Below are 26,090 nucleotides of genomic sequence, written 5' to 3' on the forward strand. Positions count from 1 at the left end.
ATAGTTTAAAGTTTACTTCCAATTTTTTCACAATTACAAACACAACTATGAAAAACAACCTTGCAGCTGTAGCTTAGTTTTTCTTAAACAAATTCTGAGAAAGTAAAAATCTGTGCATCCACTCATCAGGCTAGAAAAACAGATACAGATAAAGCCAGATACAGTTAACAGAAAACAGCATTTTCTCCCAATGATATGTTTCAGTATAAAGTGGCAAAACAGCCTCTTCCTTTGAATGACTTCTACTTTCTCACTCACTGAAAAACTTGGTTTTCTATGTCAGAGACCATCAGAACCTTTGGACTTACAAAATGGTGTCAGTAAGAATAAAACATTCCACGCTTCCCTGGAGGATTTGTTATTTTTTAACACAAATAAGTAGCTTTGATTTATATCCCAGATGCAGAGCTCTGAATAAGGGATTGGATATTACACCCCACACATGGACTTCAAATTCTATGCTTTCAAGGAAACAGGAACCCATGTCCCTATGGGGTCTAGATCTGATAAATTTGCCTTGAGCATAACTCTTCATTGCTTCTTTTACATTTCATCTAAACGCTACCCTTCCTCAGTATTTTATTGTAACTCTACATAACTCTATCTTATCATAACTCTATCATAAGTCTTGATGCCCAAGGTTTCATCAAGAGATTTGTTGAACTATACATCTGTTCTTAGTATTCTTGCTACCAATAAAACTGTTGGCTTTAAAGAGTATAAAAACTGTTCTTCAAGGGTTGTAGTAATTTATAATATAACCATGAAGTTGATGAATTTTATCATCAATTTTGTTCTAATTTTTAAAAGCAAAATTATTTTCTTGTTCTTTTAATTTTAATGTGATTACTGAGTAAGGTCAAAAATTAGTTTCATGTTTATTGGTCATTTTTGCTTTTTCTTTTACAAGTACTGATTTGAAACCTTTGCCCATTTTATCAGCCACTACGCATCTTTTCTTACTGATTTGTTAAGAGCATTTTAGGTATTAAAGATTTTAATGTTTTGTCATGTGTTGCAATTATTTCTTTATTTTTATTTTTATTTTTTTAAAAAATATTTTATTTATTTATTTGACAGACAGAGATCACAAGTAGGCAGAGAGGCAAGGCAGAGAGAGAGGAGGAAGCAGGCTCCCTGCTAAGCAGAGAGTCCGATGCGGGGCTTGATCCCAGGACCTTGAGATCATGACCTGAGCCGAAGGCAGAGGCTTAATCCACTGAGCCACCCAGGCACCCCTCAATTATTTCTTTTAATTAAAAAAAATTTTTTTTGCGTTTGAGAGAGAGAGAGAATGAGAGAGAGTACAAGCAGGGGGGAGGGTCAGAAGGAGATGGAAAACCAAACTATATTTACTGATTCTTTCAACAGATATTTGTGGAGCATTTACTATCTCCTGGTACTATGCTAAGCTGCAAAGGGCGAAAGAATGTGTAAAATAGACGTGTTCCTTACCTTAATGCTAATAGTCCAGTCAGGGAGAGAAATACTAATTCAGTAACTAAAATCACAATCATTACAACCATGACAAGTACTTTCTAAGAGAAGAATTGGTTGCCATGAGGGCATATAATAGATTTGGCCAAGAGAAGGGTAATAAGCTGAAAGCAGGAGGGAAATCCTAGGTCGAGTACACAGCACATGCAAAGGAGCTGAAAGACGACTGTGGCTGATAATGACAGAGTGAGGGAAAATGTGGATGACACGGAGCTAAAAAGCTAAGTATGGAGCAGACTCTATGGTGCCTGTAGGGGCCTTGTTAAAGGCATCGATCCTTATCCCAAGAGCTAGAGAAATCTGACAGAGTATATTAAGCAGAAGAGGATGACAGGAGCAAATTCACGCTCTGAAAGGACCATGCTGGCTGCTCTGAAGCGGCAGGATTCTACAGACAGCAAGTAACAAATATATACAAGCAACTAAAGAGCATTATAAAGGGAAAAGCATGTACTTTTGGGTCATTCTGGATAATTAAAAAAGACATTTTACACTTTTACCATTTCCACATATTTCATACCTGTAACTTATACATTTGCGTGTTCTTGTTGATCTCCTTTCAAGTAAGTTTGCTTTGGATTTTTTTGAATCTTTTTTCTTTTCTTCATGATCTTCAGAAAAATCTGGCTCCTGGTTTAAAAATATGGTAACAAACATATAGGTTATTAGGACAAAAAAAAGATTCTTGGAATGAATAGTTTTCTAATGTCTGTCTAGGCAACACATGTTAAAGTTCCGAAAAAGTGAGGTGATCCCATCCATCCCCCAACAAAACGGAATGAACATGGCAATGCTAAGTAGAGAGATTCAAAAGAGTACTGGTGATCAAAGGATGAAGCCCTTCTGTATTAGAATTCTTACGTTTCTGTGAGTTTATAATTAACTCTTTTAAAACAATCATGATGAAGTTTCTCCACTGATAGATTTTTTAACAAATAATTAAATTGAACACATAGAAGATATTCAGAAGATATGCTGAATCAATGAAATAATGGATTTAGAAAAAGAAAGAAGCATGGTGATGAAGTAACCTGTCTTGGTTAGTTAAGCATGTGATTTAATTAAGCCTGAATGAACATGTGTACAAAACTAGGAACATTTCTTTATTTCAAATGAAAACCATGTTACATGTACTTTCACTCTTGAGATATTGTTAATTAGAAATTAGACTAATAAATGTAAAACAATATTCCTTCAAAGAAACCAACTGTTAAGAACAGATACTGAGATTTTTAATAAACACCCAGAGCACAGAATTAAAACCCAATCTCCCTAAGCTACTCTTTTGTCACTTTACATAAACAACACATAAAGAAGCTAAAAACTAGTTACGCAGTATAATACAGGGTTAAAAAATAAAACCACCCTAGAATATAAACCCCATAGGGGTGAGCTATATAAATCTGATTTGAATGTGATAGTACATTTTAGGGCTATCAGCATATACGTAATTTTATTTTACTATTATTATTATTTTCTTTAGTAGACTCTACACCCAACGTGGGGCTCAAACCTACAACCCTGAGATCAAGAGCTGCAAGCTCTACCAACTGAGCCTGTCAAGCAGTCCAGCATGTATTTAATTTTAATCATGAGGGAAAATACAGGTGATTTCCTTAAGGTCCTACATTTCCACCTTTTTTTTTTTTAAAACTTTATTTATTTATTTGACAAACAGAAATCACAAGGAGGCAGAGAAGCAGGCAGAGAGAGAGGAGGAAGCAGGATCCCTGCCGAGCTGTGAGCCCAATGCAGGGCTTGATCCCAGTACCCTGGGATCATGGTCTGAGGCTGAAGGCAGAGGCTTTAACCCACTGAGCTACCCAGGTGCCCCTACATTTCCACTTTTAATAAAACAGGTATACTATGTATTTAAAACAATTCACATTACATAAAGTGGGTTAAATTTTAGAACAATTATGGCAGTCTCTTCTTCAAAAATAGTACAAACCAGGAACTTACTTGTGGAGGAATGATGTTTTCAATACTGATACCCACATACACCAAACGTTCTTTCCTTTAAGTGAAAAACAAAAATGCATGCAAAATGAAATTTGCTAAAAATAAAATTATTATGAAAACATTACTAACACAGACAATTCTAAAATTATGATTTCATGGTAAGAGCAGAGGCTAGCTAGGTCACAGACATGTTAGCTACTCTCTATGGAGCTTATTGCACTGGTATCTGTGGTAGGCACAAAACTTTCTAAAGGTAAAAACTGTAAAAAGGTGTAACCAAAAATTGTAGTCTTGGAAGTAATCATACTGATGAAATAAAACCTGTGAACTGAAGTAGACAAGGAAAATCCATGAGGAGAGTCATGCTACAACTCACTGACAAAGTGATTACACAGAAAGTCAATGCTGGACAAACTATATCTCTGTTCTGCTAGAAGTTTTCATATGCGTCTATACAAAACTATACTCTTGTGGTAATAAGTATCAATACTAAAAAAAGAATTCTACACAATAGGATCATGTCAAGGTCCCAGGGAATACTAACACCATGCATTTGCAGAGAAGAAAAAAGGTATGCAGCCACATAGCGGGCTCTGCACTCTAGTTGCTCCAATGAAGATTATTTTTAGAGCCATGTAACACTTCTTCACACAATGTGGATTTAGAACACTAATGAGATCTCCATAGTTTCTTTTCAAAGAAACAAACCCTTGTTGATTTTAGTTCAACAAATTTCACACTAACAAACTGCTATACCCAATAGGCGTTTTTTTTCTGGTTCTCCCAAACTTTGTCTAATACACCAAGGACAGATGAGCTCTTATATACAGGCCAGTGTCCACTGAACTGAACAGAAATAATGAGCACTCTTCCTCTCTTTGCTTGTGACATCCCTTAGAGAAGGGCATTACTCATTCAGTTACCTGGGTCCTTCAGAATGCAGCCTTCACTGCCCTAGAAACCCTTGGCTCTACTAATAAGAATCTTTTGAGATGGGTTATAAAGCTATTCAGTCAAAAACTGGCATGTAAGAAAATGATAAAATTATTTTAATCAAAACCTGATTTAAAATAGTATAGTTAATGAATTAAAAACCAGGAAAGGCAAGAACAGTACTAGCTGAAATTAGCAGGGAAGTCTTCATGGATAAGTCAGAACTTGAGTTCTATTATTAAATATGTTCAACACGTATCTATCCTTACACTAACCAAGTTTACTGTTGTATCAGCTTCCTCTTTTGTATTGCAAAATCTCAACTTTCACTTGATTATTATCTCCCAAACTCAACTGAAAAACATTCGGTTCAAGTCCACCATGATTTGTGTCAGGCTTGGGAATTCCAAGGGCAAATAATACACGGTTCTTATCCTCACAATTATTTAACAACTGACTGTAGTCCATTATGAAAAGGTATAATGGAAACATGAAAAAGGAGTAACTTGTTTGAAAAGCTGAGAAAGTTAAAAAAAAAAAAAAGCTGAGAAAGTGGAGGCTTTAAATAGGTGGTAACAGTTGAGCAGGCTCTTGAAGGTAGGTATGATTTCTCATTACAGCATTCTCTTGCTCAGTATCTTCTAGAAAGATATGTCTTCTGTTCCATATGTCTTCTGTTCACCACCACCTGGCTCAATGATCATACTGGGCCCAGACCTCATCATTAGAAATAACCACACCCTTCCTAAAATTTCAATTTCAGGGAACCTATTTTCTGGCGTCTACTTGCTCACTTTCTGGCTCACTCCCTCTGGTACACTGATTTCAACAACTCCCTAACTCCAGTGGGACCTCTATCCATCAACCCTAGCCTCTTTTCACTGTCCATTACTCCCTTGTGTCCTTACTTTCCCCCTTACCTGGCTTAGACTCCATGGTCCATCATTATAAATACTCCTTTGCATATACTTTCAAATTCCTTGTCTCTTTCTCTCCTTCCCTCTGTTACATTACCTGGAAAATTCCAACCCTGATTAAATCCAACTCTCTGCTAGCAAACACTAGTAAAAGAACTCTGGAAGTACAGAACTATTTGAATTCCCAAATAATTTCTGGCACCAAGTTCTGGAAGGGATGTTTACCAACCAGTTGAAGGGACTTCTGAAACATCAAATTTCACAGAGCATCACAGCTCCAGCTCTGTAGTCAGTTTCTGGCCAGTCACTAATTACTGATTGACAAATCCTTCTTCTTCACCATACTGTAGAGCCCTTTAAGGTAGAGACCACATAATACACTTCATGTTGATCACATTGCCTGGCATAAAGTGGATGCTCACTAAATGTTGGTTAAATGTTGAATAAATGTATGAACAAAGGGAAAGATGTTCTTGTGCTAGGATACAGAGAGTAACCAAGGCCCTAAGGTTCTAGAATGAGTGCTAGAAAAATTGTTCACAGATTTTAAAAAGGATGAATAAAAATGCTCATTTTTAAAAACAAGTGAAGTCAACTAGAGTTTACAGTTAATATATTTACTTTAGAAATATACATATTTTGCTGTTTAGAGCCCCTAGGATTCATATATATCAGGAGCTATTATATTAGGAGCTATAGATAAAGAAAACTTTGTTAACCAGATTATTGGTAAGAATTAAAAAATAATAACAGTAATTCAGTTAACTGGCTTTGTGGCAGACTGTTCTCCCTGTAATAGTAACTTTGCTCTCCTTTCTGTGATGTAATCTCAAAAAGGATTTCATGTGTGAACTAAAGCCACAATTATGGATGTCCTCTTAAAGGATGACGTTTAAATAAAAAGGATTACCAAAAGTAAAAGCGAAAGCAAATGAGTTAGTAATGGGAGACCAATAGTGTGAATAAGTATTGTGGCATATTTTAACATAAATTTTAAGTACTTCTTATTGCAAGAATATACCTTATAGTGAGGCAGTAGTCAAAAAATTTTAACCAGCCTTTCCAGAAAACTGCTCATTTCTCAGAAGGGCAGGTAGATTTCAAAAAGAGTAAAGAAAATGCCTAATTTCTTATTATGATTTAATATGAAGCATCCTTACTTAAACCTTTTCTCGTATCAAAAATAAAAGCAGGAAAAACTGTGAATATCAAAATTATCCTAATAATTACATGAAGGACTATTATCCAGAGTTTCTAAATACAAAGGTATTTAGACAACTGATTTTTTAATAATTTTTAAATTTTTTTATAAACATATAATGTATTATTAGCCCCAGGGTAGACAACTGGTTTTTAAAAATGAACTATTTTTATCTCCTAGTCAACTTTAAAGATTAATTTTGCCTTTAAACCAAGTAGCATCCATTATAAACCAGAGAGCTCAAGGTGACTAGTAAGGAAAAAAACCAGCATCTAGAGGCTGAACCCACAGAGTTCACAGTGTGGGGGAGTAAAGTGAGTGGATTACCAAATGAGCTAGCTGACTGTTTTAAAGCAAGCTAAACTGGAGGGAGAGGAAGACTATGAGAGGGCAAATAAAGGTTACAGTAGCAGCAAATGAAGATAGTAAGACCAACCAGGAGACATTGTTTAGATTTTCTCATAATGTGTACAAATGGGCATCAACGGTTAAGCTTCTGAATATTCTCTTTTAACACCTCCACCACTTTATTGTGTAAGCTATGCCCGAGGAGTTCAGGCCTCACCAGTTCTCCTAGACCCCAGTGCAACAGTCTCAACTCTAATTTCTTTTTACTGTTACCAGGGCATGTTCTCTGAAATAAAGATCTGATTATACTTCTCTCTCCTTTGATGGCTCTCTTGCTACCTATAGAGAATAATTCAAATCCCCTAGTCACAAATGCCAAGCTGTTCATAATCTGGCCTCAATCTGCATTGACAACTTCATCTCCTACCACTCTCCCCCTCTCGTGTTCACACTTTGTCTTTGCTTGTATTTGGCTCTCTACATGAAATATCCTTCTCTGCATGTCCAGCCCTAAGTTATCTTCCAAGGACTTGCCTGATAGCCCAAACCCCTACCAGAAACTAAAATGGCCCTCCACAGTGTTCCTGTATCGCTCTGAATATACCATCCGTCTACCTTTCTGTACCACTGGCTGATACAGCTGTACTCTGACAGAGGTGAGTTCCATGTAAGGAGAGCTTCGTCTCACTCACCTTTTCTCTTCAGTTTGGTACACACTGAAGATGTGTTGTTTACCATTAAACTACTACTGTTTAGCAATAAAATAACTGAAGAAGGTACAAATAAATACAAATAAACATAAACTTACGATCCTGATTTTGAGCCCCCTTTTAAAGACTGGATTCAACTCCAGTCTTACCTCCTCCAAGAAGTCTTCTACAACTGCTTTAAGACTACAGTGCAGTGGTAAATTGAAAAGGGAGGCATTTCTTATAAGTTATGACTCTTATGACACAGTTCAGCATTTCAATGCTCTTTATTTTATCGGTGTTAATTCTGCCCAACCAAAGAGATGACATGGGTAACTAGACCAGATCTTAGAATTTTCTTGTACTCACTACATACTTAGTAAGGTAAATATCCTCCACAATAACTGGGCCAATATATATTCAGAGTAGGTTTTGATAAATATTTTAGATCAGGAGTTGGCAAACTTTTCCTGTAAAAGGACAGATAATAAATTAGGCGTGGCAGGTCAAAAGGTTTTTGTTGTAACTACTCAACTCTGCTGCTGTAGTTTTAAGCAGCAACAGACAATATATAAACAAATGAGCATAGTTGTGTTCCAATAAAACTTTATGGACAATGAAATTGGAATATACAACATTCATCTGTCATGTAATAAGATTCTTGTTTTGATTTTTTTCAATCATTTAAAAATGGAAAACAAACATTCCTAGTGGGAATAGAAAAATAAGGAGCACGCCAAATTTGACCCACAGCACAGTTTGCCAATAATTACTTTAGATAGATAAATTAACCTATATTGCAAGACAGTTTTACTATCAAATTCCCAAGTAAAACATTAACACACATATCACAATACCTGCGTTCAGCACGTTCCTTCTTCTTTAAGGCAACATCCAAATCCTGCAATTGTTCTTCTAATTTCTCACACAGTAGTTTCTGAAAGAGCAAAACACGAGTATTATTTTTATTTTCTTTTTAAAAGATTTTATTTATTTATTTGACAGACAGAGATTACAAGTAGACAGAGAGGCAGGCAGAAAGAGAGAGGGAAGGGGAAGCAGGCTCACCGCTGAGCAGAGGGCCCGATGTGGGGCTTGATCCCAGGACCCTGAGATCATGACCTGAGCCGAAGGCAGAGGCTTTAACCCACTGAGCCACCCAGGCGCCCTGCCCCTATTTCTTTTCTTTAAAGAAAGCTCTATACCCAGTGGGGGTCTTGAATGCCTGACCCTTAAATCAAGAATCTACTGACTCAGAGCCTGCCAGCTACCCCTGTGATTGTCATTTTTAACACCTTTCCACAAACATCTATCCCTTGCATGCTGGCTCATGGAAACTGTGTGATTCTGAGAGCTGAAGAGGGGGTCACACAGCGAATGAACACTGAGAAGGTCCTTGGGTTTAACTACATAAAGAGGTGACTCAGCCTCTACTGAAATGAGGATGAGCACAGTATCTCTATTGCGGAAACTCCCAGCCTCATCCAGAAATACATTCTATGCCTGTGTTGCTGGTGGTAATCAACATTTAAAATAGCATCTGGGGCGCCTGGGTGGCTCAGTGGGTTGAGGCCTCTGCCTTCGGCTCGGGTCGTGACCCTGGGGTCCTGGGATCGGGTCCCACATCGGGCTCTCTGCTTCGGCAGGGAGCCTGCTTCCCGCCCCCTCCACCTCTGCCTGCCTCTCTGCCTACCTGTGGTCTCTGTCTGTCAAGTAAATAAATAAAATCTTAAAAAAAAAAAACAGCATCTGGCTCAATATGTTTACATGACAGTCATGAAAAAGTTTTAAGAATCCCACAACATTTTTAAGGAAGAAGGTTCTATGTACAATACAATATAATGATACCAATCACTACTTTTAAAAAAAGAGAATGGGAAAAAATTATACAACCATGCCACAAGGTGACTGGGTCAAAACAGAGCTAAAGAATATATCTGATAAAGCTATGCTAAGCCAAGGAAGTCCACTTCGATGGGAACTGCAATAAAGCCCATCATTTTTTTTTAAAGATTATTTATTTATTTATTAGACAGAGATCACAAGCAGGCAGAGAGACAGGCAGAGACAGAAGAAGAAGCAGACTCCCTGCTGAGCAGAGAGCCCGATGCGGGGCTCGATCTCAGGACCCTGGGATCATGACCTGAGCTGAAGGCAGGGGCTTTAACCCACTGAGCCACCCAGAGGCCCCAAGCCCATCATTTTTAAAGTGAGATGAGCCTGGACTTGTGACAGAAAGGACCCCTTGAGTGCAGTGGCATAAAAATAGTCTGTTCTTCAGCTTTCAAAGGAAATTCACCTGAATCAAGATATAAGAGTAGTATAATCCATGTTTCTATTCACAGTAGCATCATAGTGGTACATAATTCATAATACCATCCATAAAACTGACAAGAAGAAGGTAGGCAGAAATGAAAAAGAGGATGAAACAAAGGGATAAAGAAACTTATTTCTTCCCTCATATATCATTTTAATTTGGGGCTATCTGTGCCTGTAACAAATATAAGAAAAAAAATATATCAAAGATGATAATTTTATAAAAATTACGTCTTCAAAAAATGCTTTGGTAGGGGAAAAAAAAGGCCTAAAAGATATTAATAAAAGGTATTTTTTTCAATAGTCTCAAGTTTCACAGAGTTTTATTTTTTTTATTTTTTTATTTTAAAGATTTATTTATTTATTTATTTATTTGACAGACAGAGATCACAAGTAGGCAGAGAGGCAGGCAGAGAGAGATGGGGAAGCAGGCTCCCTGCTGAGCAGAGAACCCGATGTGGGGCTCGATCCCAGGACCTTGAGATCATGACCTGAGCCGAAGGCAGAGGCTTTAACCCACTGAGCCACCTAGGTGCCCCTCAAGTTTCACAGAATTTTAAACAAAAAGGAAACAAACAAACTGCTTTGAAAATGAAAAATGTTTAGTGGCCGTCAGAAAGTATTATTAATTGGAATATAAAACTGAAAGACTGAAAACAAAGGTGTGCTGGATCTTACGTGTTGGCAAGGGGGGCAGAACCATTCTCCGTCTGGGATGATCATCAGAGGAGGGCGAAGGCAGGCAGTGTGGTACCCACTGTCACAAGAGTCACACAGAAGAATCTGAAATAAACCACAGGTTAATGTCAACCTAGTTCTATGACTAAAATTCAGCGACTCTGAAGTTAAAGACATTTCAATATTTCTTTTTTTTTTTTTTTTTTTTAAAGATTTTATTTATTTATTTGTCAGAGAGAGAGAGAGAGAGAGAGAGAGCGAGCACAGGCAGACAGAGTGGCAGAGGGAGAAGCAGGCTCCCCGCGGAGCAAGGAGCCCGATGTGGGACTCGATCCCAGGACGCTGGGATCATGACCTGAGCCGAAGGCAGCCGCTTAACCAACTGAGCCACCCAGGCGTCCCCATTTCAATATTTCTTAATACTATACTAAGAAGTACCCTATATCAGAGTATCTTTATTTGCATAAAACTAAAAAGGCTCTGCTAATTGGGATCTAACATGTCATTTTTTTTAAAAGTAAAAAAATTTTGCAATATGTTAAACTACAAAATTCAGTGAAAAATTAAGTTCTTTTTTAAAAAAGATTTTATTTATTTATTTGAGAGAGAGAAAGAGCAGGAGGAGGGGAGGAGTAGAGAAGGAGGGGGAGGGAATCAAGCAGATTCCATGCTAAGCAGAGCCTGACATGGGGCCTGATCTCACGACTCAGAGATCATGACCCCAGCCAAAATCAACAACCAGATGCTCAACTGAATGAGTCACCCAAGAGCCCCACAAGTTCTTCTTTCTTTCTTTTAAGATTTTGTTTAATTTTATATATTTTTTAAAGTAGGCTCCCTGCCCAGCATGGAGCCCAGTGTGAGGCTTGAACTCATGACCCTGAGATCAAAACCTGAGCTGAGACCAAGAATCAGACAAAACTGACTGAGCCACCCAGGTATCTCAACATTTTATTTACTTATTTAATTTTTAAAAGATTTTATTTATTTGTCAGAGAAAGAGAGAGATCAAGAGAGCACACAAGCAGGGGGAGCAACAGGCAGAGGGAGAAGCAGGCTCCCTGCTGAAACATACATGAGCCTTTTTATCATGAAAATTCAAACACGAAGGGACAAAGGTATGAGGAATGGAGCTATAGTTAGGACCATCATGTTCACAAATAAAGGGTAATAATAACTAGACCTAAGTTGTCATTTTAATTATTTGAGTTTAAGATGACCAATTCTCTTAAAATGTACACTCAGAAATGTTTAACTTAAAAAAACTTATTTTTAAATGATTTTAGATTTACAGAAGAGTTGCAAAGATAGTAGAGTTCCCATAAATCTTTTACCCAGCAGGGGCGCCTAGGTGGCTCAGTGGGTTAAGCCTCTGCCCTCGGTCAGGTCATGATCTCAGGGTCCTGGGATTGAGCCCTGCATTGGGCTCTCTGCTCAGCAGGGAGCCTGCTTTCCCCCCCTCTCTCTGCCTACTTCTCTGCCTACTTGTGATTTCTCTGTCAAATAAATAAATAAAATCTTACAAAAAAATCTTTTACCCAGCTTCCATTAATGTTAACATCTTACATAACCATGGGACATTTATCAAAATTAAGAAATTAACATTAGGGGTGCCTGGGTGGCTCAGTCAGTTAATTGTCTGCCTTCAGCTCAAGTCATGATCCCGGGGTCCTGGAACTGACCCCCATGTTGGGCCCTCTTATTCAGTGGGGGGCCTGATTCTCCCTCTTCCTCTGCTCCTCCCCCTGCCTGTGCTCTCTGTCAAATAAATAAATAAAATCTTCAAAAAAAAAAAAAGAGAGAGATAAATTAACATCAGTACATTACTATTAACTGACCAACAGACCTTAATCAGATTTCACCAGCTTCTCACTAGTGCTCTTTTTCTGAATTCAAAATGCAGTCTACGGTTCAACTGTAGTATATATGTAAATCATGTTTCCTCCAATCTCCTCCAATCTCCTCAATCTCCTCAATCTCCTCCAATAGTAACAGATGCTTGGTCTTTGTCTTCCATGACTTTGACAGTTTTGAAGAGTACTAGATACTACATGGACTGCCACTCAGTTTGGGTTTGTTTGAGGTCTTTCCTTGATTAGACTGATGTTATGAGTTTTGGAGAATACCACAGAGGTGAAGCGCCCTGCTCATTGCATCAAATCTGGGGGTATGTGATATCATCATGACCTATTACTAATAATATTAACCTTGATCACTTGGTTACGGTAGTACCTATTGGTTTTCATCACTGTGAAGTCACTGCTTTTCACTTTCCATACCTATTCAGTCTAGCCCATACTCAAGGAGAGGAGAAGTAAGCTCCACTTTCTGGAGGGTGGAGTAGCAAATTTGGAGGTATAAGCTAAAACCAACCACAGAAATTAATAAATTTCACCCATTAATTTTAGCACTCATCAGTGCTACATCATTGCTTGTAATGACTGTACTGTGGTGTTCTAATGATGATTACTTACTTCCCTCATGCCTTCTACTATTTGGAATTTTTCTGTAAAGAAATGTCTTTCTCCCCCCATTTGTTTGTTTATTCAGTCGCTTCTTGATATCAGAATCTGATTACTTACTTCCCTCATGCCTTCTACTATTTGGAATTTTTCTGTAAAGAAATGTCTTTCTCCCCCCATTTGTTTGTTTATTCAGTCGCTTCTTGATATCAGAATCAACTAATGAAGATTTATTTTCTTTGGCTTAGAATCTAAAACCATTATTTAATTTATTGTTCAACTTCCCCTAGCCACAGGCACTTGCTAATTCTTTCAGATTGGCTCCTGTGTCCTTAGGACTCATTTGCATCCCTTTTTTTTTTAAGACACTTTTTAACTTTCTGACAGTATGGGACACTCCAGGTACATCCTGTATTTTCCCTGCCCAAGTCCTTGAATTACCCATTTCTCCTAGAAGCCCTAGTTCCTTTACTGGAGAATGGTATTTAGAAACCAACATTTGGGGGTTACCTGCATGGCTCAGTCAGTTAAATGTCCAACTCTTGATTTTGGCTCAGGTCATGATCTTGGGGTCATGGGATCCGAGCCCTGCACTGGGCTCCCTGCTCAGTGTGGCGTCTGCTTGTCCCTCTCCCCTTGCTCCTCCCCCTGTTCTCTCTAAGTAAATGAATGAAATCTTGAAAAGAAACAAACAAATAAACATCTGGGTGCTGAGTGTTATGATATGAGGCATCACTGCTTCCAGGCTCTCTCAGAGGACAGAGCTATGATATAAATGAGTGTAGAGCAATCCATGGATACACACAGATCTATATTAAAGCAAGCAGGAGTTCGTACAGCTCTAATCCAGTACCACAGGACTCATTCTAGCCTTTGATCTTGCTCATCTGTAACTTTCTTTTTCTGACACTGAGAAAATTGGCTCCAATTGTCCACACTTCATTTATTTGTTCAACTGTAGTATATATGTAAAGCAGTTTCTAAATTGCTAACATGAACCACAGGGGCTGGGGGGGATGGGTAGAGGAGGGCAGTGTGATGTGCACCTGTGTGCAGCAATTTAAAAGTGAAAAGCTGCCTTCTCCCTTCTTACAATGCATCACCATTTGCTGCCACTACCCAGAACTCACTAAGTCACATCAGTGTTTTACTTGAGTCATACCACTGACTGATCACACAGGCATATGTGGACTAACCTAGGCACCTCATCTCATTTATCACATTGTTTGCATGGTAAAATGTAATCTAAATTTCAAATAACAAAATTAAAAGTAAACTTTTAGAATATAATATATTTAAAGGATTTTTTTTTTTTTAAGATTTTATTTATTTATTTGACAGAGAGCGATCACAAGTAGGCAGAGAGGCAGGCAGAGAGAGAGAGAGGGAAGCAGGCTCCCTGCTGAGCAAAGAGCCCGATGCGGGACTCGATCCCAGGACCCTGAGATCATGACCTGAGCCGAAGGCAGCGGCTTAACCCACTGAGCCACCCAGGCGCCCCTAGAATATAATATATTTAAAAAGTGATGTTTGTCTCATTTTGCAATAAAGATAAAATTCTGTTAAAATAAATCCTACTGTGTAAGGTTTCCAAACCTTGGCCAATGATCCATTTATTTTGACTAAAGCATCTGAAACACCCCACTGAGTTCTAGACTCATCAATGAATTTATTGCTTTCTTGCTTTAAGTTCAGTGAGGACAAGGACCATGTCTTTCTAATTCAGCGTCATTTCTGTACCACTTAACACATCATAGTTGCTTGAGATTTTGATTTATGATTATCCTTAAACACTGGGCATACGGAATCCACCACACTTGGGATCTTGAGTTTCCAATGTCACTCTTTTTTGGCATAGTAGCCAGCAATGGGATTTTTAGAGCAGTTATTAAAATAACCAAATAAATGAAAAGTCCTGTGTTTGTGTTCCAAGAAGGGTACAACTTTCTCCATCTCTTTAACATCATCTCTGCTCACTTCATTTTACTTCTCTTTTCCTCACACCGCTTTGCTACTTACATCTACTGCTGCCTCAGTCAAAATGCACACTCTTGGTTTAAAAAGGTATTAGAAATGGAAGGGAAAGAACACAAGAGTTAATTTTTTATTTGGAAGGCAGAAAAGACCATATCTCAAGTCTTCTTGTGGCCTTTCTCCACACAAAGATCATTTTTTAAAAAATATTTTATTTATTTATTTGACAGACAGATCACAAGCAGGCAGAGAGCGAGGGGGAGGCAGGCTACCTGCTGAGTAGAGAGCCCGACTCGGGGCTCGATCCCCCTGGGATCATGACCTGAGCCGAAGGCAGAGGCTTTAACCCACTGAGCCACCCAGGAGCCCCTCCACACAAAAATCTTGACCTAACTTTCATAGCCTGATGATCATAAAAATTCTTAGACGGGTCTTCTCAGCATAATTTCAACATCTATTCTCAGAGCTAATGTCACTGTCTGCTTCTAAGTTTTATCTTTTACTTGAACCCTCTAAAGCTATGGGAATATGATAAACATTACTGATAATTTAATTTCCAGATATGACTTTAAAATTAAGGAAGAGGAAGAACAAGTACACTACAAATAGCTTTAAGCTAGCACACCGCGGGTGTCAGGAACTGTACTAAGCTGACTTTACATAACTTATTAAAAACAACCCACAGCAGACAGTCTCTCCTCTGCTGTCCTGCCCGTCACTTCCTTATGGTTATTCAATAAACTTCTATCTCCTTTAAAAGACAAACAAATAAAGAAACAAAAAGCACTCGAAAGAAGTATGTGGTAGTATTTTCATTTTACAACAAAGTAATTAAGATACTGAGAAGAGAGCACCTGGTAAGTGGCTGAAGTTAAGAGTTGAAACCACGTTGGTCTGGCTCCAATGCTTTTCCTGTCACCCCACACTGCTTTTTAAGAAAAGGAGCCTTAGAGAACTAGCTCACATGAATTTTCCACATTTTATCGGATTTCGAGAAGTTTCGGCTACATAAAATTCTACCTATGTGGAAGCATCTTTCTTTATTTTTCTTTCTTTTTTTTTTTAAAGATTTTATTTATTTGACAGACAATCACGAGAATGGCAGAGAGAGAGGGGGAAGCAGGCTCCCCGCGGAGCAGAGAGCCCAATGTGGGGCTCGATCCCAGGACCCTGAGATCATGACCTGAGCTGAAGGCAGAGGCTTAACCCACCAAGCCACCCAGGCGCCCCTTTATTTTTCCTTCTACTTAGTAGCTGGAAATTGCCTTGAAAGTCACATCTATTCAAAACAGACCAGTTGCCCAGAATTGGGCATAAAGAGAGTGTTTCTTCAATAGCCTCTTTAGAAAGCTCTTATGAAATGCAAAAATTATATAAACAGGTTAGGAACTGAATTTCCTGATTTAGGCTACTTTTAAAGAACTTAACTTCCTGGGTAGGTTCCACTGTCAGTATTCTGAAAATATCTGGTCAAGAATTTATCCTCTTCTTTTTTGTTTTTTGTATTGGAACTCCCCATTTTCTGAAGTTTAAAGCCCTACTAGTTACTACTTGACTTGAATGTTACTTTAAAAGTTAAGTTATTACTTGACTTAAATGTTGTTACAGAGAGCAATAAGGCTTTTAGGCCTTAACTCTTTAAAGTTGGCCCTTCAGAAATATCATTATAAATTAAAGGGAAAGAAGAAACATTTAAAGAAAAAGAACAGAATAGAAAAATTTGAATGAATTAATTGATCTGTGAGAAGAGGTTAGGAGTGTATCCTTAAGTAGAAGAAATATCTATAAACCAAGTAGAATGAAAACAAAATTGAGTTATTATTGGAGAAACAGAAATTAAAGTTATTTTGTGCACAAAAGCTGTGCAGCATTAAAAAATTTCAAATCATGATCAAACCCAGAAGAGGTGGCTACTTCGGGTAACCACAGCATGCCAGTAAGATGAATATGGTTCATTTAGATCAGGTACGTACTAGCTCAGGATGGTTTGGAAGGCCACATTTTTTGCATGGTTCATCATCATCGGCTAGGATGGCTTCTTCGCTTTCCTTTTCTTCCTCTTCCTCTGAGGCTGCCGATGATTTTTCACTGTCTGACCCTTCACTTTCATCATTGCTAGAATATTTCCACCTGCCACGTGTTCGAGAACCAGTCCATCGAACTTTGCCTTTGGGTTTTACCTTGTAAAAAATTAAAAATTGGAATAATTTGGTGTAATAAGAACAATAAAAAACAAGCTTCTCATTATATGCCCATTTTTAGTCAAAATACAAGAAGAAAATGAAAATTACTATACTTTCATCACAGATATATTTACTATTAAATTTTGCTACATATTTCCAGTATTTATTCTACTTTTGTTGGGGAGAGTTTATAATGAACATTCTGTCTTATAAGTATTTTCCCTAGCCAAAATATATTATTAACATCACTGTAAATGACTGTATAACATGCCATCACACAGCTGTATTTGTCTAATCCTTTACTATATAGACATTTAGGTAGTTTCCCAGTTTTTCACTTTCATAAAATATGGCTCCTCATAAATATAAACTTTTACAAATCTCTGTGGTTAGGATAAATTCCTTGAAGAGGATTCTGGGTCAAAGGCCACGCACATTTTAAAGGCTCTCTAATAGAGCACTGACTATATTCTCACCTACTGTTATATAAAAGTTTAAATTCCCATATTAGAGATGAATTTAAAACTTTTAAGGGTCAGAACTGCAAATAAAAATCCTGACAAATATTAAAATATTTTATTCAGAAAATAAGTATATATTGTTGTAAACTGTTTTTTACTACCTGGTTTCAGTCTTTTAATTAATATTTCAGTTCATTCCTACAGTAAAGTCCCCATCAAAGACCAAAATAATTCTAACAACAGAAGGGGAAATATTTTTAAAGAATTAAAAATCTAATTTCAGGGAACAAAGGATCACTTAAATTAAAAGTAGCACTTTTAATTATAACAAACTCCTATGAACTAGCTATAGATTTGTACTAGATTTGGCTTAGAAGAGTCATAGAAAAAAGAACTCTGGTTTCTAAGACTAATGATTAAATGGGGAAAGACAGACACTCTCGTACATAGTAATGTGAGAGTATACTAATGGGGCCTTTTGGGCAGGGCAATGTGGCAATAGCTATCAAAAGTAAAATAAACACATGCCCCTTGACCCAGCAATGCCAATTCTAGGAGTCTATTCTAAAGAAATACTCACTTATGTCCAAAAGGATCTTCAATGCAGCATTGCCTGTAATAGTGAAAAATTGGAAACAACCTAAATGTCAATCAATAAGGGAGTGATTAAATAAACTGAGGTACATCCACACTATGGAATACTATGTAGCCATCAATCACCAAAAGGTAGACTACATCTACTGACATGGAAAGAGTTCAGAGACACATTGATAAGTGAAAAATCCATAGAAAAATGAACATATTCAATCTATTTTTTAAGTGAATGGGTAAACATTTATGAACATACACATGAATGTATGGAAAAAGAATGGGGAAGAGATGTATCCCAACTGTTAATAGTGTTTATGCAGCATTTTGATTTTTCACTCCTACAGGTTAAATATTACCTGCATAGTTTTTTTATAAAGAGAATATATTTCCATATTGCCTGTAATAGAAAAAAAGTTTAAAAGATGACAAGATTATACAGTCTGAAATTTAATATCTAGGGATAACTAGTGAGAAAGACATCTCAGATACAGGAAGAAAGATACCTTTTTGTTTTTTTTAAGTGCTCTTTATAACTTCTTTTTGGCCAAAATGAAGAGCTACACTTAGGCCAAATTATTTCTAATAAAAATTAAAACTCAGAATAGGAGAAATTTTACCTTGCTTACTTTAGAATTTGTATCCTTCTCCGGTTTTTTCAAGTTTTCTTTTTTGTCTGCTTTCTGCAAAGCTGCTGACTCTTCATCCACTTCATCTTCTCCTTCCCCTCTTTTTTTATCAGCTTTCTGGTCTCTGATCTCAGCCACTTTTGCTGTGGGTCTAGATATTCTTGGAGACCTCCTTAAAGTACGACCTACATTTGTTTTCTCTTCTTCCTTTTCTGTCTTCTCTTGCTTGGTTTCTGGTTCTAGAACTTGGGGAGGGGAATCTGGCTTCTTTTTCCTACTAGATATCCTAATTGTTAATTTGATGCCCTCTTTCTGCCTTTCAGAGGTTATCTCTGTGTTTTCTGAGGCAGCGGTTTCTTCTTCAGGAACCAGCTTATATTTAAATTTGCTTTTTTGCATAGAACCCTTTGTCTCAGAAGGATCCTCTGTGCCCGAGGTCTGGGCATTGCCCAGATGATCTGTTTCTACCTTGCTGGATTCAGAATCTTTTTTTAGAATTTCTGGGTCTGTTTTTTCTAGGGGCTGACCTTCAGCAGAACTTGTGCTCTGACATTCCACCACTTCCTTTTCGGAGGCTAACTTCTCACAGTGGTCAGTCGTGTTAGATGGTGCCGAAGTTTCAGCTGCCTCAGGAGAGACTGGCTTTACTGATTCTAGAGTATGCTTTGGAACCTCCTCTGGTATTGGACTCAATCTTTGTGTGTCCTTATCAAGAGAAGTCTTTTTGGACTTCTCTAACTTTTCAAGACATTCTAGAACTTGTGGGCGCTTATCCTTTTTACTTTGGGGAGACTTCTCGTCAACTTTCAGGGTACAAGATTCAGTAGCAGATAAAGTAGTTTTCAAAGAGAGATCCTTGGCCATCTCAGGAGTCTCAAGAGAGATTTCCATTTCCGCAGGACCAGTTTCCTCCAATTGCCCTTTTTGATTTTGGGATTCTAAGACTGATATTGAACTGTCTGCATCTTTCTCTACAGGGACCACCTCCTTCTCAAGATCACCTGTTTTCATATTGGTTAGGACAGAATTTAAGGACTCTGCTCCATTTCCCTCAACAATGACACTTCTGTCTTTAGAAGGGCTACAGCTATCTTCTTTTGCATCATAAAACCTTGTCTCCATTTGTTCTGTCTTAAAATGTGGAGTTACCTTTTCATCACTAAGTTCTCCATTTACCAGTTGTTTCCCTTCATGACCCAAAATAGTGATTGTAGAGATCCTTTTACAAGTCTCTTCCTCTTGTTTTATTTCATCTTTCAAAAACTCTTTTGTTGGAGTAACTGATTTACACAAAGGTCCTTTGATTGGACTGTCAAAATCATCACTCAGTTTAATTTCTCGTTTTTTCAGTGGTATCTTAGCCTGCTGGTCATTTTTAAGTTTCTCGGTTTCTTCAGTAGACTTCTCAGAAATTTCTTGAGAAGACCTAACATTGCCACCAAACTCTAGCCTCTCTGGCTCTAGTTTCTCCATGCTACCTTTGATATCTTTAGGATCTGCTCTAAATTCCCTTACTTCGACTTTAGTGGGTTTGACATTTTCCTTGAAGGAATCACTTTCTTCTTTGATAATCCTTTTTTCCTCACTTTCTGGCAAAGGTTTTTCTAGCTTGACTATGACCGGCAGTTTGACAAGTTCCTTTTCATCTTCTTTTTCTATTTTCACAGTAGCCTCTTCTAGAGCACTGGGTGTAGAACAGTTTTCTGAATCTACTGGCTGCTCTTCACTTTTCATCTTTTCATTTTCCTTCTGTTCCTCTAAAAATCAGAAAAAATTTACATAAATCGAATCATTCAAGATTATAAAATATACAAGGGTAAATGTAATAGATATTCCCATTTGAAACTTCCCTCTTAAAAGAAGTTTCCTGTTAATGGACATCTGACCAAAAAAGAAACATAAAGCAAAAAACAAAATACCCCAAATCTGACAGTGAAGGAAATTATCAAACCTGAAGCAAAGCTTCTAAATATTAAAAAAAATGCTTATTCAGAAAGATTCATGTTTCTGCTTTATACTTTTAGCTTCAGTGTTCTCAATGGAATGCAAATGTTTATACAGTTCAAATAATTTATTCAAGCTCAAGTGATGGCTCAAAAATGTGAACTAAAAATACTACATAAAACATTTCCAAAAGACCATATTTGTTTTAAAAACTGACAAATGTTCTTTCTCGTAAGTCACTGAGCGCTTCATTTCATTGAGGCAACGTGAGCAAGACAGTGGAAAAATGTTTTATGCTTTACACAGATTATAAAAGTAACACAATTCTATACAGAAAACGAGACATCTGCCCACAAAGAGAGTAAAAGGTCCATAATCCTAATGCTCAGAGGCAACCACTATTACTATTTTAGGTTACTTTGTTCTAGTCTTGTATATTTTTGACAAAGTTTCAGGATCACGGTACCCCATTTTTTTCACTGAAACACTATCACTTTCTTATGATATTTAATGCCTTTTAAGAAATCAGTCTTATATAGCAATCCTCAGTGTGGCTATATTACAATTTACTTTATCAAATGTCATTACTGAACATTTCAGAAGTTATGTTACCAACTATATATGTTTATCGTCAGTTCCTCTTTTTACCTTAATTGGCTATGTATTTCCAACTTTTGTGGAGTACCTAATAGTGCAAAAAACATATTGGTAAATAGCATCATCTTTGTGAATTTCTTTTGCATTTAAAAAATTTTTTTGTTTTGGGACGCCTGGGTGGCTCAGTTGGTTAAGCGGCTGCCTTCGGCTCAGGTCATGATCCCAGCATCCTAGGATTGAGTCCCACATTGGGCTCCTTGCTCGGCAGGAAGCCTGCTTCTCCCTCTGCCTCTGCCTACCACTCTGCCTGTGCTCGCTCGCTCGCTCTCTCTCTCTCTCTAACAAATAAATAAATGAAAAAAAAATTTTTTTTTGTTTCATTTTAAGTAGGCTCCATGCCCAGCGTGGAGCCCAACGTGGGGCCTGAACTCACAATCCTGAGATCAAGACCCGAACTGAGATCGAGAGTTGCATGTCTAACCAACCGAGCCACTCAGGTGTCCCAAGAGCATTTCTTTGAATGGAATTACACAGATTGCACAGACAATGTAAACCAGTGCTCAGAGAATCTGAGCAGAATGTTTTCACAGAATTCATTAAATACTAATTTTACCTCTATTTTTCATCACTTCACCCTATTCTAACAACTGAAAAAACTCAGCTCTGAATGTTGTTTTACCAAAGTAGTAATTATTACAAAAAATTTTGCACACATTATGCCAAATTGATAAACCAGAGTTACAATGTATTTTGGAGGTACAAAACGGAATCAAATCGAAGGGAGATGAAGCAGAACATGTTTTTGAAAGTAAGAATGCAGTATCTTTAACAGAGTAAATATTTAAATTACAAATCATTACTTCTTTTACTTAAGTCATGTTGCGAATACACCATCCAAGGACCACTAAGCGCCATTCAGAACCTGAAACAAAGGTCAGTATGGCTTTTCCCTCTTTACATTGTCAATGATTTCATATATGCATGCCAAAAAGGAAATTAAAGACACGACAGTAATGATTTAATCTGTACCTTTTGCTACCCACTGAAAAAAGCAGCCTTAGTAAATTCCTGATTACTGAGATTGGTTAGCATATCAGGAAATCTAATTAAATGAACATCTTGGTTAAGAAAAAGTAACTTTAACCCAATACTAAGGGTTTACTAAACACAATTTAATAATTCTTCTATATGTTTTGGTTCAGAAAACAACTCAGGACCTCACTATGGTTCTGACCTAAGGTAAGACGACACTGTTTTCATTTGGCAATGGTGAATGAGAAAGATCTCTTCAGTGATGTCAACTGATTCCAATTTGGTAACAACATGGCAAAATAAATTGAGGAATAACATTAGGTTCAAGGCTTCTAGGTTCATGAATCCTAATTTACCTAGTGGGGAATTCCGCATACGTATCAAACTCTCTGATCCTCATTTCTTCAACTACAAATAAAGCAGCTGGAGTAAGTGAACTGAAAAATTATACGTCACTGGCCTGTATTTCTCCTAACCCGAAAATGTTAAATCCTTGGGATTTTTGTGTTTGGCTCAATTCCCTTCAGATGTGAGAACATTTATTTCTCTAGCTCCCCTAGCTTACATAGATATGTTGCTAAAACCGCAAAGAAAACAAAACCATGACAGAAAATGAGCCTTCAAGCACAATCATAACTGGTAAAAAAAAGATCATTCAGGTACATAAGCATCCTTAAAAAGAAACTGTAAAAGAAATGCAAATGAGTTGAAGAGACAAAATTTGAAGAAACAAAACTTAAGGTAAAAAGCTTTCTTCAAAACTCACAATGGAGCAGCAACACTGCTTGGCAAACCTGAGGCAATTCAAGAGAAGTATTATCTACAGTAGGTTTTTAAAGCAGATTCATCCATTTACTCAACAAATATTTACTAATCACCTATTATGCGCTTTTCCAACCAGCCCAACCATAATCACTATGGAATAAAACACTGAATGTCCTATAAAAGTTAACTGTAAAAGACATCGCTAGGCTTCTGTCCAGTAGAGACATACCTCTTTTTATTGGCCTTCACTTTATAGTGCTTTGCAGATACTGCATTTTGTTCAAACTGAAAGTTTTTGGCAACCTTGCATCAAGCAAGTCTATTGGCACCATTTTTCTAAAAGCATTTGCTCACTTCACGTCAGTCACATTTTGGTAATTTTCACAATATTTCAAGCTTTTTCATTTGTTATAGTGATCTGTGATCAGTGATCATTTGTTGTTACTATTACAATTGCTTTGGGGCTTCATGAAACACATCCATTTAAAACGGTTAACTTAATTGATAAGTGTGTGTGTTCTGACTGCTCCACCAACTGACCATCCCCCAACCTCTCCTTCTCCTTGGGCCTTCCTATTTCCTGAGACACAACAATACCGAAATCAGGCCAGCTAATAACCTTACAACAGCCATTAAGTATTCCAGCAAAAGGAAAAGTCAACACATCTCTAAAATTAAATCAAAAGTTAGAAATGATTAAGCTTAGTAGGGTATGTCAAAAGCCCAAACAGGTGAACAATCAGGCCTCTTACACCAAATAGTTGGCCAATTTGTGAATTCCAAAGAAAAGTATTTGAAAGAAATTTAAAAAGTGCCACTCGAGTGCACATGAATGATTAAAAAAAAAAAAAAAAAAGGAGAACAGCCTTATTGCCGATATGCAGAAAGTTTTAATGGTATGGATAGAAGATGGAAACCAGTCACAATATTCTCTTAATCCGAAGCCTAATCCATAGCAAGGCACTAACTTCCTTCCATTCCACGAAGGGTGAGAAAGAGTAAAGCGCAGAAGAAAACCTTAGAGCTAACAGAGGCTGGTTTCTGGGGGTTTAAGGAAAGCAGCTGTGGAGCATAACACAGAAGTGCAAGGTGAAGCCACAAGTGCTGATGCAGAAGCTGGAGCAAGTTATCCAGAAGACACAGCTAGACAATTCATGAAGGTGGCTACGCCAAACAACAGATTTTCAATGCAGATCAAACAGACCTTCTAATGGAAAAAAACACATTCCAGGACTTCCACAGCTGGAAAGAAGTCAATGACAGGTTTCAAAGCTTCAAAGGACAGGCTGACTCTCGTTAGGGGTTAATATAACTGCTAACTTGAAGCTGAAGTCAATGCTCATCTACCATTCCGAGAATCCTAAGGCACTTAAGAATTATGCTAAATCTACTGTGCCTACGCTCCATAAGTGGAACAACAAAGCCTGGAAGACAGAAGGTCTGTTTACATCAGGGCTTCCTGAATATTTTAAGCCCATTATTGAAACCAACTACTCATAAGAAAAGATTCCTTTCAAAATACTGCTGCTTGTGACAGTGTACCTGGTCACCCCAGAACTCTGATGAGAGATGGACAATGAGACGAATGTTGTTTTCACGCTTGTTTATACAACATCCATGCTGTATCCCATGGATCAAGGCCTCATTTCCAGTTTCAAGTCTTACCATTTAAGAAAAGCATTTCAGAAGGCTACAGCTGCCATAGACACTGTCTGCTCTGATGGTTGTAACCAAAGAAAGCTGAAAACCTTCTGAGAAGGATTTACTATTCTAGATGCCATGAAGAACATCTATGACTCACAGGAAAAAGTCAAAATATCAACAAGAACAGCAGTGTGGAAGAAGCTGATCCCAGCCCTCAGGGAAGATCTCATGGGGTTTAAGACTTCAGGGGAGGCAGTAACTGCAGATGTGGCGGAAACAGCACGAGAACTAGAATTACAAGTGGAGCCTGAAGATGGGACTGAACTACTGTAATCTCATGATAAAACTTGAACAGATGAGGAGTGGCTTCTTATGGATGAGGAAAGAATGAGGTTTCTTGAGAAGAATTCTACTCCTGGTGAAGATGCTGTGAAGATGACTGAAATGACACAAAGGTTTTAGAATATGACATAAACTTAGTTGATAAAGCAGTGGCAGGGTTTAAGATGATTCCAATTTTGTGAAAGAAGTTCTACTGACAGTAAAATGCTATCAAAGAGCACTGCATGCTAGAGAGAAATCACTGATGAAAGCAAGAGTCCACTGATGTGGCAAACTTCACTGCTGTCTTATACTGAAAAACTGCCACAGCCACCCCAGCCTTCGGCAACCACTACCCCAATCAGTCAGCATCCACACAAACATCGAGGTAAGACCCTCCACCAGCACAAAGATTGTGACTCACTGCAAGCTCAGATGATGGTTAGCATTTCTTAGTAGTATTTTTTAATTAAGGTATGTACACTGTTTTTGTAGACATAATGCTATTGCACACTTGACAGACTACAGCATAATGTAAATATAACTTTTATAATCACTGGGAAATGAAAAGTTCCTTTGATTCATTTTATTGTGATATTTGCTTTACTGGGGTGGTGGGTTTGTCTGAACAAACATGTAGCCAAATGCAAGCGTGTCTGATACATTTTCCTTTCCTTTTGCTTTCTATTACCTTTCCTTTTCCATACTGACCAAAATTTAACCATATCCACTTAATATATATTGGGCTTGTCATCCATTGGGTGATAAAGCGGCAACTAATTCCTGCTAAGGCTTGATTTCTTTATAATTTTCTTCTTCTAAACCAAGACTTAGTTTTAAAATAGGATAGTGGGGCACCTGGGTGGCTCAGTGGGTTAGGCCACTGCCTTCGGCTCAGGTCATGATCTCAGGGTCCTGGGATCGAGTCCCGCATCGGGCTCTCTGCTCA

General features: G+C 37.7%; 1 protein-coding gene across 2 annotated transcripts in view; it reads right to left on the bottom strand.

Annotated features, from left to right (window-relative positions):
* RSF1 (remodeling and spacing factor 1) overlaps nt 1–26,090 on the bottom strand; it is a 158,649-nt gene that overhangs the window by 14,534 nt on the left and 118,025 nt on the right. The window contains exons 6-11 of one of the 2 annotated variants that reach the window (XM_080814913.1): nt 18,839–20,595; nt 16,951–17,157; nt 10,542–10,646; nt 8,405–8,484; nt 3,460–3,514; nt 2,018–2,127 (exon numbers count right to left, since the gene is read on the bottom strand). In XM_080814913.1, coding sequence (XP_080671039.1) covers nt 2,018–2,127; nt 3,460–3,514; nt 8,405–8,484; nt 10,542–10,646; nt 16,951–17,157; nt 18,839–20,595 — 2,314 coding nt within the window. Of the gene's footprint in view, nt 1–2,017; nt 2,128–3,459; nt 3,515–8,404; nt 8,485–10,541; nt 10,647–16,950; nt 17,158–18,829; nt 20,596–26,090 lie in introns of both variants that reach the window. The other variant, XM_080814912.1, reaches the window with a different exon arrangement.

Source organism: Martes martes (genome assembly GCF_963455335.1).
Source record: "Martes martes genome assembly, chromosome: 10".
NCBI lineage: Eukaryota > Metazoa > Chordata > Mammalia > Carnivora > Mustelidae > Martes > Martes martes.